General features: G+C 40.9%; 1 protein-coding gene across 1 annotated transcript in view; it reads right to left on the bottom strand.

Annotated features, from left to right (window-relative positions):
* The window catches only part of UNC80 (unc-80 homolog, NALCN channel complex subunit), a 186,252-nt gene that overhangs the window by 96,277 nt on the left and 76,486 nt on the right, over window positions 1-13,489 (bottom strand). Inside the window, exons 24-26 of the mRNA XM_063116088.1 lie at window positions 10,824-10,995; window positions 6,453-6,586; window positions 3,215-3,380 (exon numbers count right to left, since the gene is read on the bottom strand). Of these exons, the coding sequence (XP_062972158.1) occupies window positions 3,215-3,380; window positions 6,453-6,586; window positions 10,824-10,995 (472 nt within the window). The remainder of the gene's footprint in view (window positions 1-3,214; window positions 3,381-6,452; window positions 6,587-10,823; window positions 10,996-13,489) is intronic.

Raw genomic sequence — 13,489 nt, 5'->3', positions numbered from 1 at the left:
GAAATGTTCTTATAAATTAAAACAATATAATATACTGAAGGTTTCAGATTCAAGCACAGGTATTGCTAGCAAAATTGGAAACAGTAGGTCTGTGAAAGGCATCTGCCGGACTCCTCAGAGAGCCCCTAAAAGGTCTGACCCAGTACAAGTTATTCATGCATTACACACACACACACACTGCTACTCTTGGGATATGAACTTACATTTCATTATGTCCAAAACAATGGCTGTGCCTTGTGAGGTGAGTCTGTATTCAATACGTTCCCAGTAGATAATAATTTGCCTATTGAATCACTATCACCATCACTGTATAGCTCATATAAATGCCTGAAAGCCAATTCACACATAGCATCTTTGCAGGGACACTTATGAGAGCAACTGTTATGGATAAAAAAATATACGCAAATGGCTTCCTAACAGATACATTGTTCAGAGTCTATTGGAGAGCCAGTATACTACTCATTCATACAAGAAACCTTCCAGGCTGAGCAAACACGGAAGGGACTCATAAGAGTAATTTCAGCTCGGTAAACGAATGCAAAAAGCACAAAGACACCACATCTCTACTGCATCCTAATGAAGCTATATTTAAGAAATTTAATGATGTCTTTGAAGAAATTTGCATTAAGCAGGCTTTGAAGATTCTTTAATATATGCAAATAATATATACCCAAAAGCACCAAGGGTTCTTTCTCTTGCTTTAATTGGGGATCTCTAACCAAGATAGGATATCATCAGTATCTATTAAAATGGAACACAAAGATAAAACATGTAGAATGCAATTCTTCACAGAAATTGGAAAGCAATTTCTTATGTAAATCAGGAACCAATCTTATAGAACATGATTCTTGTAATCTAGTTACAAATGAACATATAGACAAGCAACACAAAACAAACAAATTAAAGGTGAGGCAAATTCATAGTCCACTGAAGGAACTCGTCAATTTCAATAAGCTATCTGCATAAACCCTTCCTTATTTATGGCTGCTTCAGAGATAACAAAACCAAAGACTCATCCCCACGGAGATGGTTGTGAGGAGGAAATCATGTCTGCTCCAGGATGATCATGTTTGTCAGGCCCTGTTTCCTCATGGTGATTTGCACAAATGCAGCAGGTAAAAAAGGGCTGCCATGTTCACACCAATCACTGCTGGGAAGTGGCACCTTGTCAGGATGGTAGTGCCCTTTTCCATCCAGCTGCCCCCATGCACACACTCAGCACAGAGAGATTATGGACCAAAGCAGACATTACTTTAAATCTGAGTCTAGTGGCTACATCTTTCTTTAATTTTAACTCTAATGTAGATACATGAGGCCTGATCCAGATCAGGACCCTAGCTTGGGAGGTAGGAGGGCTATTGAGATCTGAATTGGGTCCCTGTGCCTATTCGAGAGTAAAAATGAAAAACAAAATACATAGCTAGGCACAGAGTTAAAGTGGTGTCTATCTTGGCCTTTACAATGCTTGCGCTAACTCTGTTGATCTTTATTTAGACATGCATTTCATTTATTTAGATGTGTATTTCAATGCAACCAGTACTACCTACTTTCATATAAATGTGTTGAGAAGTGTGGTCCTGTGGGCAGACCTGTATAACTTGTGAGTCAACAAGATGAACACTCCTCACCAGCCTTGCAGGGCCAGCCCTACCGTTGGGCAGAATGAGGTAGCAGATTTGGGGTGTCATAAAAGGGCAGCAAATTGTTAGTTATTTACTTTGTTATTATTGTATTTTTACCGTCAGGGATGGGGAAAGGCACTTCTGGGATTTTTGCCTCATATGCCAAAATAACCTGGCAGACTCTGTGTACTATGCACTTTGGCTTAGGTGGTTGCTGCTCTGCCTGAGGCAGCAAAATGCCTTGGGCCAACCCTGCAGCTTTGCATGGAAGTTCTAAAAGGCTCGATAAACGTCCTGTGCCTGCAATCCCAGACAGGAGGCAAAAGCAGAGGTTTATCCAGGCCTCTGTGGTCCATCACGTGGACTGTGAGCTGCATTTGGATTCACGGATCTCAAGTTGTGAAGGCACGAGCTAATCACGTAGGTTTAAGGTCTGAGCTATGTGTGGAATCCTGACATCATGGCAGGTGCCTGGCCATCTTGTGCGCCCAGAGATCTAGCTTGAAAGTGTATGGAAGAGGCAGGATGTGATAACAGTAATGGTGTTCAAACAGATTCTAGCTAGGATGGATGATTTCCCAAGTAGTAGCCGAATCAGGAAAATAATAGAGTCCGTGTCTCTATTGATCAATTTGAAGTTCATTGTGGTATCATAAATCATAACCTACTATTCTTTTAACATCACTATTACATAATTGCAGAAGGAAAACAGTGAGTTTTGTCAATATTCTATGCAATTCCTTAGACTTTGGGCTATTCTTTTCTATTCATAAGAGTCATTTTTAAGTAAGCCTTGACTGCTTTGTATTGCAACACTTGAACCAGAAGACAGAATGAGGCTTTTGGTGGTGGTGGGGTTTTTCTGCATGAGATGGCATTACAATGATAGACACTCTGCTGCCTTTAGCAACCACAGTGAGCTATGCCTTGACAATTCACAATATTTTAGGATTCGCCATTGAGAGCCACATAGCAGATACGTTTTAAGCATGTGGTAGCAATACCCCCCCCCTCCCAATTTCAATAAACAAACTAATAATCTCTGTTAAGTATCATATAATTTATGTTTCTGATCTTTGGAAATGGAAAGCAAGACCTCATTTCTCTTCCACATCTGGCATTACACCGCATTAAAATATATCACTGTAATGCATACTGTACGTACTAAATTTGGCTGTAATCTGGTGCACACATAGATGATCTTAAGTGCCACTAAAACCAGTGGGATTTCAGCATCTGTAAATATACACCAGGTTGTTCCCTTTGGTGCAATTAGAAATAAGCAGTCCTTCAAAATGTATGGAAGTTGGTTGGATTTATTTTTTAAAAATGTCAATAGACATTTGTCTATTTTTGTGTAAATAAGCATCAAGTGATGTTTTGGTTTGGGAGATGAAGCCTAGGCACAATTCTTTGGAAGTAACCCCTCCTTTTGAATTTAGCACATCCAGCTATGGATAAAAAATAGAGATGGTTCAGCCGTGTGGCTCCATAGCTTCCTGCTTCTTTATTCAATTTTGAAACTTAGGACATAAAGTTTAATGCCAAATAATACACCTGGGAAAACTTGGAAGCTTTAGGAAGCTACAAACCTTTCTTCTCTTCGCAACCTGTGTCAGATTTCAAGGTATGGCTGCTGCTGTGCAAGGAATCCTTTGAATCTTCATTTTCATCCAGAACCCCAGCAAAGCTGATTTTCCTTTCATACCTGTGCCGGTCCATCTCAGGGTCCAAACGCAACCTGCAGCTCTCCAGATCCTATAACATCATCACATGAACCACAAAGGTGAATGAATAGCAGAGGTACTCAAACATTCTTCATAGAATCATAGAATAGCAGAGTTGGAAGGGGCCTACAAGGCCATCGAGTCCAGCCCCCATCTCAATGCAGGAATCCACCCTAAAGCATCCCTGACAGATGGTAGGAAAAGATTACTGTTCAGAGGAAATTTAAACTCAACGGGGAATTTAACTTTTTATACCAGTATCTGACCCTTCCAAAAAAAAAACCCCGAGAGGTCGGTACTGCTGAATGATAACTGATTTTATTGCTGACCCTCTATACATAATTTGATCTGATGCTGTTTTAGTTACGTGTTGTTTATCCAGCTTTTAATATGCCCTTAACATTTTTATTATAAGCTGCTTTGTAATAGCTCGCTCTAAACACCAGCGTAAAAACAAACATACAGACATACTTGCTGGCTGTGGCCCAGTGTCTGCCAGTGACTTTCTTAACTGAGCAGATCACTGAATCAGGTCTCTGCAACTCCAAGCCCAACATGCTGTCTATGACACCACACTAGGAGCTTCATCACACCAGCGTTATACTGTGCAATCACTGCAAATTGCGTGCAAAGGACTCCGAAGTTTTCCAGTTTATAATCTGCTTTGACTGTGAAGTACTCCCTTGCATCCTGCTTTAATTGTGCTATAAAGGGAAAAGACCCGACTTATTTTGGTGCTACTTTTGGAGCGAATCATTTGTTGTTTTTCGAGCGGCCACTGGGGGCGCAGGAGCAGGATTTGATATGTTTAAAGAAAAAGTAAACAAATGCTTACATTTGCGTAAGTTTTAAAGATAAAGACATCAAAACTGACACAGTACTAGATAATAAGGAGAGCTTTAAGCATTCCAAATTTTAATCAGATTGCGTCATCTGTTGATTTTTTTAATGATTTTTTTACATTTCTCCCCTTAAACCCATTTCCTGGTATGCAAAGGATCTTAGGAGCGCTGCCGCCCGGGGTGTGATTTAGCTCACAACAGCAACAACAAGGATAGCTAAATGCTGTAGGAGATAATTCAAGGGAACCAGGTACGTGGGATGAAGATATAGATCTTGTCTTAGCTACGGCAACTAGAGCTACATTTCCAGTTAAGAATGTAAGAAGAACCCTGCTAGAACAGGAAAAAGCCCTATTTAGTTCAGATGCCTCTGGGTAGCCCACAAGCAGGACATGAAGGCAATGGTCTTCTCCTACTATTGTTCCACAGCAACTGGTATTCAGAGGCAGGTTGCCAGAGGAAGCGCATAACTACCATGACTAGTATGGGCCTTTTCTTCATCCATCTTACCTAATTCACTTTTAAAGCTGTTTATCTTAATGGTCATCACTACACCTTGTAGTAGTGAATCCTATAGTTTAACTATGTGCTGTGTGAAGAAGTACTTCCTTTTGTCTGCCCTGAGTCTCCCACCATTCTGTGTCATTAAATGACCCTGGGTTCTAGGGTTACTGAGAGAGAAAGAGAGAAAGAGTGGAAGAGGCTGAGTTCAGACAACAAGATAGTCAACGGTGGGGTAATAATCAACTCGACAGTTATTTATCTAGGGGGTACTCCCCACGCAAAAGGATAATAATCAACTGTGGTACGGATTAGGATCAGCATTGAGTTGACTATTAGTCCACTTGAGTTGATTCACTCATCCCCCACTCTCTCCCCCCCTCAGCCCTCCCGCTAGTATCCCATCAGCCATTGCTGCCAAAAATCTATCCTGCCAGCTGAACTAGAGTGGCAGCCACTGCTTTGACTGCTCTTGCCTTGCGACTCTCTAGCTGATGAAATAACCAATGGTGGCTGAGGAAATAACCAAGGATACCTTCCACACAACATGATAACCAATGGTGGTTCAAATAGCCAACTCTGCACAGCATCAGTTATTTAGGCTGATTATTTCAGCCAAATAACCAACCGTGGTGTGAAAAAGTCCTGACAGACAACACAATAACCAACCTTTGACTATTTAACCCACCATTGGTTATTGTGTCATCCGAACCCAGTCTATGTAGTGGAAAGACAGGATATCAATTTAATAAAGAAAAAACAGTAAATAATATCTGGTTGTATTATAAAGTTTATAATTTCTTTAGAATTAGGTCTGTGAAAAGAAATGTTTACAAGGCTGAGATAGGTTTCAAAAATCACTTGTAAATAGCATATAATTCCCAATTAAAAAGTCCACTAGTTTTAAAGGAACCTGCCATAAACAGAGTGACTACATTCTAAGACTCACCAGGAGATCTATTGTGTTACACTCACTTTATGGATTCTCCTATAGTAAATGGCCTGTGAATATGAACTTAAAAGCATAAGGCCTATGGCTGATTGTGGGAAGGACTAACCTCCAGGTAGACTGGAAAATAAACTAGAAGTTCATCAGTTCTTTTGTTCCTTTCAAACCATTGATTGTATTTTCTGGCTTAACTTAAGGTATCCATAAGCAAAGGTGATTACTAAAATTGTTAAGCATTAATAACTTTTGTGCAATTTTGGAAGGCCATATCAGTACACTAATTCATCCTATGAATAAATCACCTGCCATTCCTGACACCATATTTATAAATTAACAAGCCAAATTAGCGGGTTTTTTCTAGTTCTATCTCCTGTTCTCCTATCTTAAGTTCATCAACATGTTCCTTCACCTACTCAATTAATTTTCTGAAGCTTCTACTTATTGACTTGGTTTGCACAACTGCGGGGTGGTTAATAAGCCGGCCATGTGTGGGGGGAGGGGGGAGGATTAGCATAATTATCCTTTGCAGCATGGCTTGTCGTGTCATGCAAACCCGACAACACCCAGAACTCTTAAGCAGCAAGGGTAACTCATCACCGCGGCTTATTTCCCCAGTGATTATCATAGAAATGAGGCCATTCTTTACCGTCCCTATTCCAATGATGGAATCACTAATGAAGAGTAAATTGATCAATTAAAAAAAACTACAGCCAGCTTAGGTAAGGTTAGGATAATATTGTCATGCTTTTGTTACTGTTATTATATGCATATTTGTGAATGTCTCCCAATCAAATTCCTGCCATTCACTCACCACAAGAGGTTCCGTACGTGGCCTGGGCATATAGGGAAAGGCTTCTCGAAGGAATGTGGTTATCTCTAGGAGAAGCTGACATGCTGCCATCTTCAGGGCAAAAGGACAACAACATTTCGTGGGGTTCACAGTACCTAAGAAGTGATCATATATGTGTGTTTTATTAAAAAAAAGAAAAAGAGCAGCAAGAGAAAAAAAATAGATTTAAGAAGAAATGGACAACACCCACATACGGTACATGATGCAAGCTGCATATGGAACATTATGGCCCCTTATGTTATTAATCTATTTCCCCCAGCACTGTCATTTGCACACTTATCTATTGTCACGTATTCTCTGTAGCATATGGCAGCTCTATAACAGGACGATTGCGGCAGGATCTACACTACTGCTTTAAAGCGCTTTATAACAGTTAAAAAGCACTTTAACTGCTTTAAAGCGCTATAAAACTGTTATAAAGCGCTTTAAAGCAGTAGTGTAGATCCGGCCTGCAAGGGTCTCAAATTCTAACTCTTCTCTGAAGTGCCACATATTAATGCAAATGTTAAAACCAACACCTTCACAGTTGGCTCATCTCAGCACCCTGTTGTGTGTATCTTTCCCCAGAGTTGTTGGTTTGGGTATTTTTTAAAAACCAAAAGTACCCTCTGGAGACGTTTGAAGGGAGGAATTTGAAGGGAGGAATTTGAAGGGAGGAATCGCAGAGAGGTGGAGCTGCTCAGCCCTTCACCTCCAGCCAGCCACTTTTCCCCATTCAGAATCACCCCTCCCCTGCTCACTGCTTTTTCCCTATAGAGGAAAAGATACAGAGATCCTTCCTGGTTTCCCTGAATGAAGAAAAGCAGTTTGGGGAAGATGCTATTGGTTTAAAAAAGAAGAAAAAAAAAAGGTGGAGAAAAGACTCAGGCACATGGGTGTCGTGCTCAGTTTAGGTCTCAGATATACATACTCTACAATAATGGAATTCTTAATGAAGAGTAAATTGATCAATACAAAAAAAACCTACAACCAGCTTAGGTAAGGTTAGGATCATATTGCCATACTTTTGCCATTGTTATTATACACATATTTGTGAATGTTTGCCAGTTAACACTGAGGGGAAGGGGGACCCTCTCACCACTGTCCCCAGTGAACTCCAAAAGACAACCAAACCTGGTTAAACACTGATTCTGGGGCTTCTCAACACTCAGGAAAACAAGGAGTGTATAGCAATATTTAAATGCTAACTATTGAAATCTGAAGACTGTGAAGTTGGAAGAAATCAATTCCAGTGTGGGGAACATACTAGGAAACTAAGAAGGACAAAACTCTGAGGCACTGAGTACCAGGATTAGCAGAGCTGATTTAGTTTATTTGTTTTTCCCCTTTCCTTCCTTAGGTATGTGCAACTGCACAGTGCCACTAACTTCTTTATGCCTTCTCCATGAAACAAGGAGAATGCAGGAAGGCATCCATAAGGGCTTAAAACACATTTGCTGCCCCATCTGCAAATTTGGATCCATAGGGAAAGACACGGGCATCAGGCCAATCCCATTCACTCCACACTTTGAAGACAAAACATCACAGAGGGCTCATCTACACCAAGCAGGATATTGCAGTATGAAAGTGGTATATAAAAGGCAGGAGCCACACTTCTGGTTTATAGTGGTATTGAAGTGCACTGACAACTGTTGGGGCCCACTGACACATACTATATACCACTTTCATACCGCTATATCCTGCTTGGTGTGGCTCCTGCCTTTTATAGACCACTTTCATAGTGCAATATCCTGCTTGGTGTAGATGAGCCCATTGCTTCTCAAAACTGCAGTTCTCCTGAAGAGTAATTCATACACATTAAATTAAGCGTGCGTAAATAATTTTGCTGAAATGGTCACTACCCAGCTAATAATTCCACGTGCATCGTTGTTATCCAGAAAGCTTAACAGAACATGAAGACACAGATCTACACAAAGATATAACACTTTGAAAACGTTTTGAAGACTGTATAGAGTGTGTGTCCTGGGCCTCAACAGTTATCACTACTGTTATAAACCGTTTTAAAGCAGTAGTGTAGATCCTGCCCGGGTAAATCCTCTACCCACTGATTTGGCTATCATCATGAAATCACAGAGGTGTTGAGGCCCTTGTGAAGGATAGAATTAAAAGACGCTGAGGAGGGCGTTGCACACCTCTCCCACTTACAAATCCTTTGTTCTCTATGTTCACTCCTTCAGATGCAGACAGACAGCCAGACCTACCCAACCCCCTTAAATTCACAGCTGACATTTTACTATATGAAGAGAGCAATGTTTGCAAGATGTGAATGAGGATAAGAGTCCATATATGTTTCATTGTGCTTTAAATTTCAAACTGTATCCGGTAAGGAAAGACAGCATATGGCCAATATTGGAACCATATGCAATTAGAAGGTCGGGATGACCAGATTCTTTTTTAACCCAAACATTTATACTAGCATTCCTCCATAGCTTTAATTTAATCTGGTCTAGAACTTTGTAGCAGCATAATGAATTGAACAAATGTACAAAAAAACACCCAACCATCTAATGGATTACATGCTTAGTGGAAAACAACAGTACGAACACACAGATAAATATATTGCCTTAGACACACATACATATATAGATGATGTTTGGAGAGGGTATTGTACTGAGCATTAGTGTAATCTGCACTCTATATTGGCATGAGATAATGATACCTTCTACAAATCCATGCTGAGTTTAAAAAATTGTGAAACTCTGGCCTTCTTGACTTCATAAATAATAGTCGGTATATTATTATTACTACTCCATCACATCTAGCATACTGTTTTCCATGTTAAAAAATTGAATATATAAAAATTTGACCACTAGTTTAAAACTAACTTAATTTCCATTTTACTTGGGCTCTGGTCTGTAAGGGAATGGAGTTGGATACTATCTTACAATATAATTTATTTATTTATTTATTTATTTATTACATTTCTATAGCGCCCAATAGCCGAAGCTCTCTGGGCGGTTCACAAAAAATAGAACCTTTCAGCAGTGTTATTTTATTCACGTGCATTAAGGTTCCACCCATAGTTTTTTAAAAATATGTCCTCTGTACTATGAATGACATTTATCACAGATTTGTTATAAAGACGACCAGGTTTATTACAGCCAGGCTTTTAAGGATGTGCTTGTAACAAACAAACAAGCATTGAGCAGGGGTTGGACTCGATGGCCTTGTAGGCCCTTCCAACTTTGCTATTCTATGATTCTATGATTCTAACTAATTAGTATACCCAAGAAGAAACTGACTGAAAACTCCATTAAGCTCCCTTGTGGATCATGGCTTTTGTGTGTAACTGATTAAATGCTTATTTGCTCACTATCACCACACATGGGGCAGTTTGCACAATCATCATAGCCCACCATGGCTTATGTAAGACACAGTAGACTGTGGCGGAGGGGGTTGCCATGATTTGTCATGTCATCTGAACCTGGGTGGTAGAAGGTGTTGAGGGTTAAACAACCCTCAAATAAGCCTACAACAGACCATGGTTTATGTGAGCTTTGATCAACCTTCAAACAACCCCTGTTGCCCAGGTTCAGACAAAATGACAATTTCTGGAAAACCCTCACTAGGTGTTGAATATTCAAAATGGCTGCTGGCATGAGCCACAAGCCACCATGGCTTAAGTAAGTCGCAGTGGGCTGTGGGATGGTGCAAACTCACTACATAAAACATGACCAGTGTTTTTAATAGAAGGAAGACAGCCTAACAAGGAATCCTCCCATAAGCAAAGACTTAAAGATGTCAATATTCACAATCAGAAGCCCCAATTCAGCAAGGGAGAACCACATCCAGAAGCACAGTCAGACATACAAAGCTGCCATGTATTCGGGACATTATTCCATCTAGATCCAGATCGTCTACTCTGACCTTTATCCGCATCCCAAGGTCTTGGGCAAAGAAAGGACTTTGCTAGCCCTCTCACTTGAGACCCTTTTATCGCATGACGTCAGGGACTGAACCTCAGACTTTTTTCATGTGTCCTACTGTGGATCCATAGCCTATGAGCCTTTGGATGCCTATCTGCACCTGCACCTGCATTGTCAGGCTCACTGTAACGCCCCACTGGGCTTAGTGGAAGTGACTTTTGGATGCAGCTGTTGCAGGTGACAAAACTTTCTGCAGAAACATACAAGCACATCTGCTTGGCCTGTGGATCCTATTCCTTTTTCACTGCCTCTACCACTACAGAATGCATTACAACTAGGCACAGATAGAAAGAGAGGAAAAAAGGAAGGCAGGTGTGGAATACAATCGGGTGGAAAGCAAATGAAAGAGAGAAAGTAATTTTTTTTAAAAAAAAGGATTAAGTGTTCCTAAAGCAGAGATTCTTACAAGCGGGGGTTCTTGTAGTAAAGGGAGTCTCCTTACTGTCATCTAAAAAGTCTTCTTCCTCATCCTCCTTTCTCAGCCTCCTCTTGGTCTCCTCGTCATAAATGAGGCCCAGCAGATTGGCTGGGCTCTCGCTCTCGCTGTGGCAGAGCTCGCTGAGACGGACTCCAATGACCTGCCAGCAGAAATAAGAGGTGGAGAAGAAGAAAACGTTACAAAGGGTCGCAAAAGCCACTGGGGTAGCAAAACGTTGCCAGACAGCCGGAGGTGTCAGATAAAGAATACCACCACTTTCGTATCCAGGGTGATAGTTGAAAGAGTTAATGACCAGCGTTCAAACTCTGTTTAAAACTTGAGCTTTCAAAAGGTCTGGAATGTTAAAAAATGGGAAAGAGGTGGAAGGATTATAATAAAACATAGTTTTATATAGCACTTTAAAGTGTGCGACGTGTTTCAAAATACACCATCATTCTTACAACAGTCCTGTAAGGTAGATAACAGAGCGTGTTTAGAGGAGGGCCACCAGGATGATCAGGGGTCTGGAAACAAAGCCCTACACAGAGAGACTGAAAGAACTGGGCATGTTTAGCCTGGAGAAGAGAAGATTGAGGGGAGACATGATAGCACTCTTCAAATACTTGAAAGGTTGTCACACAGAGGAGGGTCAGGATCTCTTCTCCATCCTCCCAGAGTGCAGGACACGGAATAACGGGCTCAAGTTAAAGGAAGCCAGATTCCAGCTGGACATCAGGAAAAACTTCCTGACTGTTAGAGCAGTACAACAATGGAACCAGTGACCTAGGGAGGTTGTGGGCTCTCCCACATTGGAGGCATTGAAGAGGCAGCTGGACAGCAATCTGCCAGGTATGCTTTAGGGTGGATTCCTGCAAATGAGCGGGGGGTTGGACTCGGTGGCCTTGTAGGCCCCTTCCAACTCTGCTATTCTACGATTGATTCTATGATTATCCCCATATTGAAAAGTGGGGGATGAGTCTGAGGGAGAGTGACTCACCTAAAGCAAAAACAATGATCAAACTGGGGACTTCCTGATTTGTAGCTCAGGTTGCAATCCCATATAGTTTGGCTTGTGAGTAAGCCTCACTGAAAACAATGGTGCTCTCAATGGGTAGCGACGATGTAGAGCAACATCTTATTTCTGCCCTGCTCTTCTATTAACATAGGCCGTAGCTAGACCAAAGGTTTATCCCAGGATCATCCCGGGTCCGTCCCTGCCTGAGCGCTGGATGCCCTGTGTGGCACTTAGATGAACAGGTTTGACCCCAGGACAATCCTGGGATAAACCTTAGGTCTAGCTACGGCCATACACAGAGTGGCTAACAGCTTAGATCAGAAGCAATAACCATAAATCCAATATCAGCAAGCAGTTAACAATGTAAAATAAGTAATACCTCTGTAATTATTTATTTTATATTGTTCTGTGTAATTGTGCACGTCTCTTTGAGTGACAAGTCTCTAAGAGCTTGGCAGAATTATGCAGCTTCATTTAGGGTGCTTTCAGACTGGGCCTCATTCACAGAATTGGGGGGGGGCGCAGGGGACAAAACTATTTTCAATTTTTGGTGACAGGGCAGCAACATCAAAAGGGGGACATTTTAAAGCAAAATATCCTCTTTTGTGCTGCAGCCGCTGCTGCACCACCAAAATTCAGAAGCAAACCACTGATTTTCTCTTTAAAAAGGGCGTTCCCCCCCCGCCCCTACTGTGCCACTAAAATTTGGTGATGCCACAACAGCAGGGCAAGCAGTGATACAACCTATGATATACAGTTTTAGAGCACTTTGATTGTAGAGATTTCTTTTTAAATGATGGCAAAGCCATGTATGATGAACAATGTGCCACACGTGAAATTAATAACTGTAATTCTGAATTCTGTCAAACAAGTAGAACCCCCTCCCCCAACTTGGTGCCCCCCAGAAGTTTTGAACTGCAAGTCCCAGCACTCCTGACCATAGACCATGCTGGTTGGGGCTGATGGGTGTTGAAGTCCAAAACATCTGGAGGGTATCAAGTTGGGGAAGGCTGAAGAAGAGGAACAAGACAGAGCTGTCTCTTATCTGCTTTACTTTTTCATTTGCTGTGTTGCACCTTTAGCAATCATGATTCATTCAGCGAATGTAAAATCAGGTATAGAAATTGGGCTAACTAATTTTAAAATTATTTTATATACACATATTAACTTTACTCTAACAAATCCCCTCATGTCTATTCCAGCACTTCTTAGATCTAAAGTAGATTTTGGAAATGTATCAGAATATAAAGTAAATGTACACAAAGTAGTATATATGTGACTTAAATCTTCCACTAGAAATCAGGAATACGATACCCACCAAACGTGGAAACAGGTGAACCAATAAGCCAGTGAAATATTTAGGTATTTGGCTAATTTATGAAACAGATAAATTACGTCAGCTCAATTGTTAACCTTGGTTTGATTCTGTTCTGGCAAATGTTAAAATAGTTCTCTATGGGAATCTCTTGGATGGGTAGAATTGCTTCCATGAAAATGAACGTCATACCGGGGATACTGTTTGTTTTTAAATATGCTGATACCAGTGTCATTAACAATACTAAAGAAACGGCAGCCTATATTATTAGGTTCTATGGAAATTAGGGAAGAACCTAAAGTTGCAGCAAACATTTTAGAAAAA

This window comes from Elgaria multicarinata, chromosome 2, assembly GCF_023053635.1.
Source record: "Elgaria multicarinata webbii isolate HBS135686 ecotype San Diego chromosome 2, rElgMul1.1.pri, whole genome shotgun sequence".
In the NCBI taxonomy this organism is placed as follows: domain Eukaryota; kingdom Metazoa; phylum Chordata; class Lepidosauria; order Squamata; family Anguidae; genus Elgaria; species Elgaria multicarinata.
Note: the sequence above shows the minus strand (reverse complement) of the source record. Positions and strands in the feature narration are given on the sequence as shown.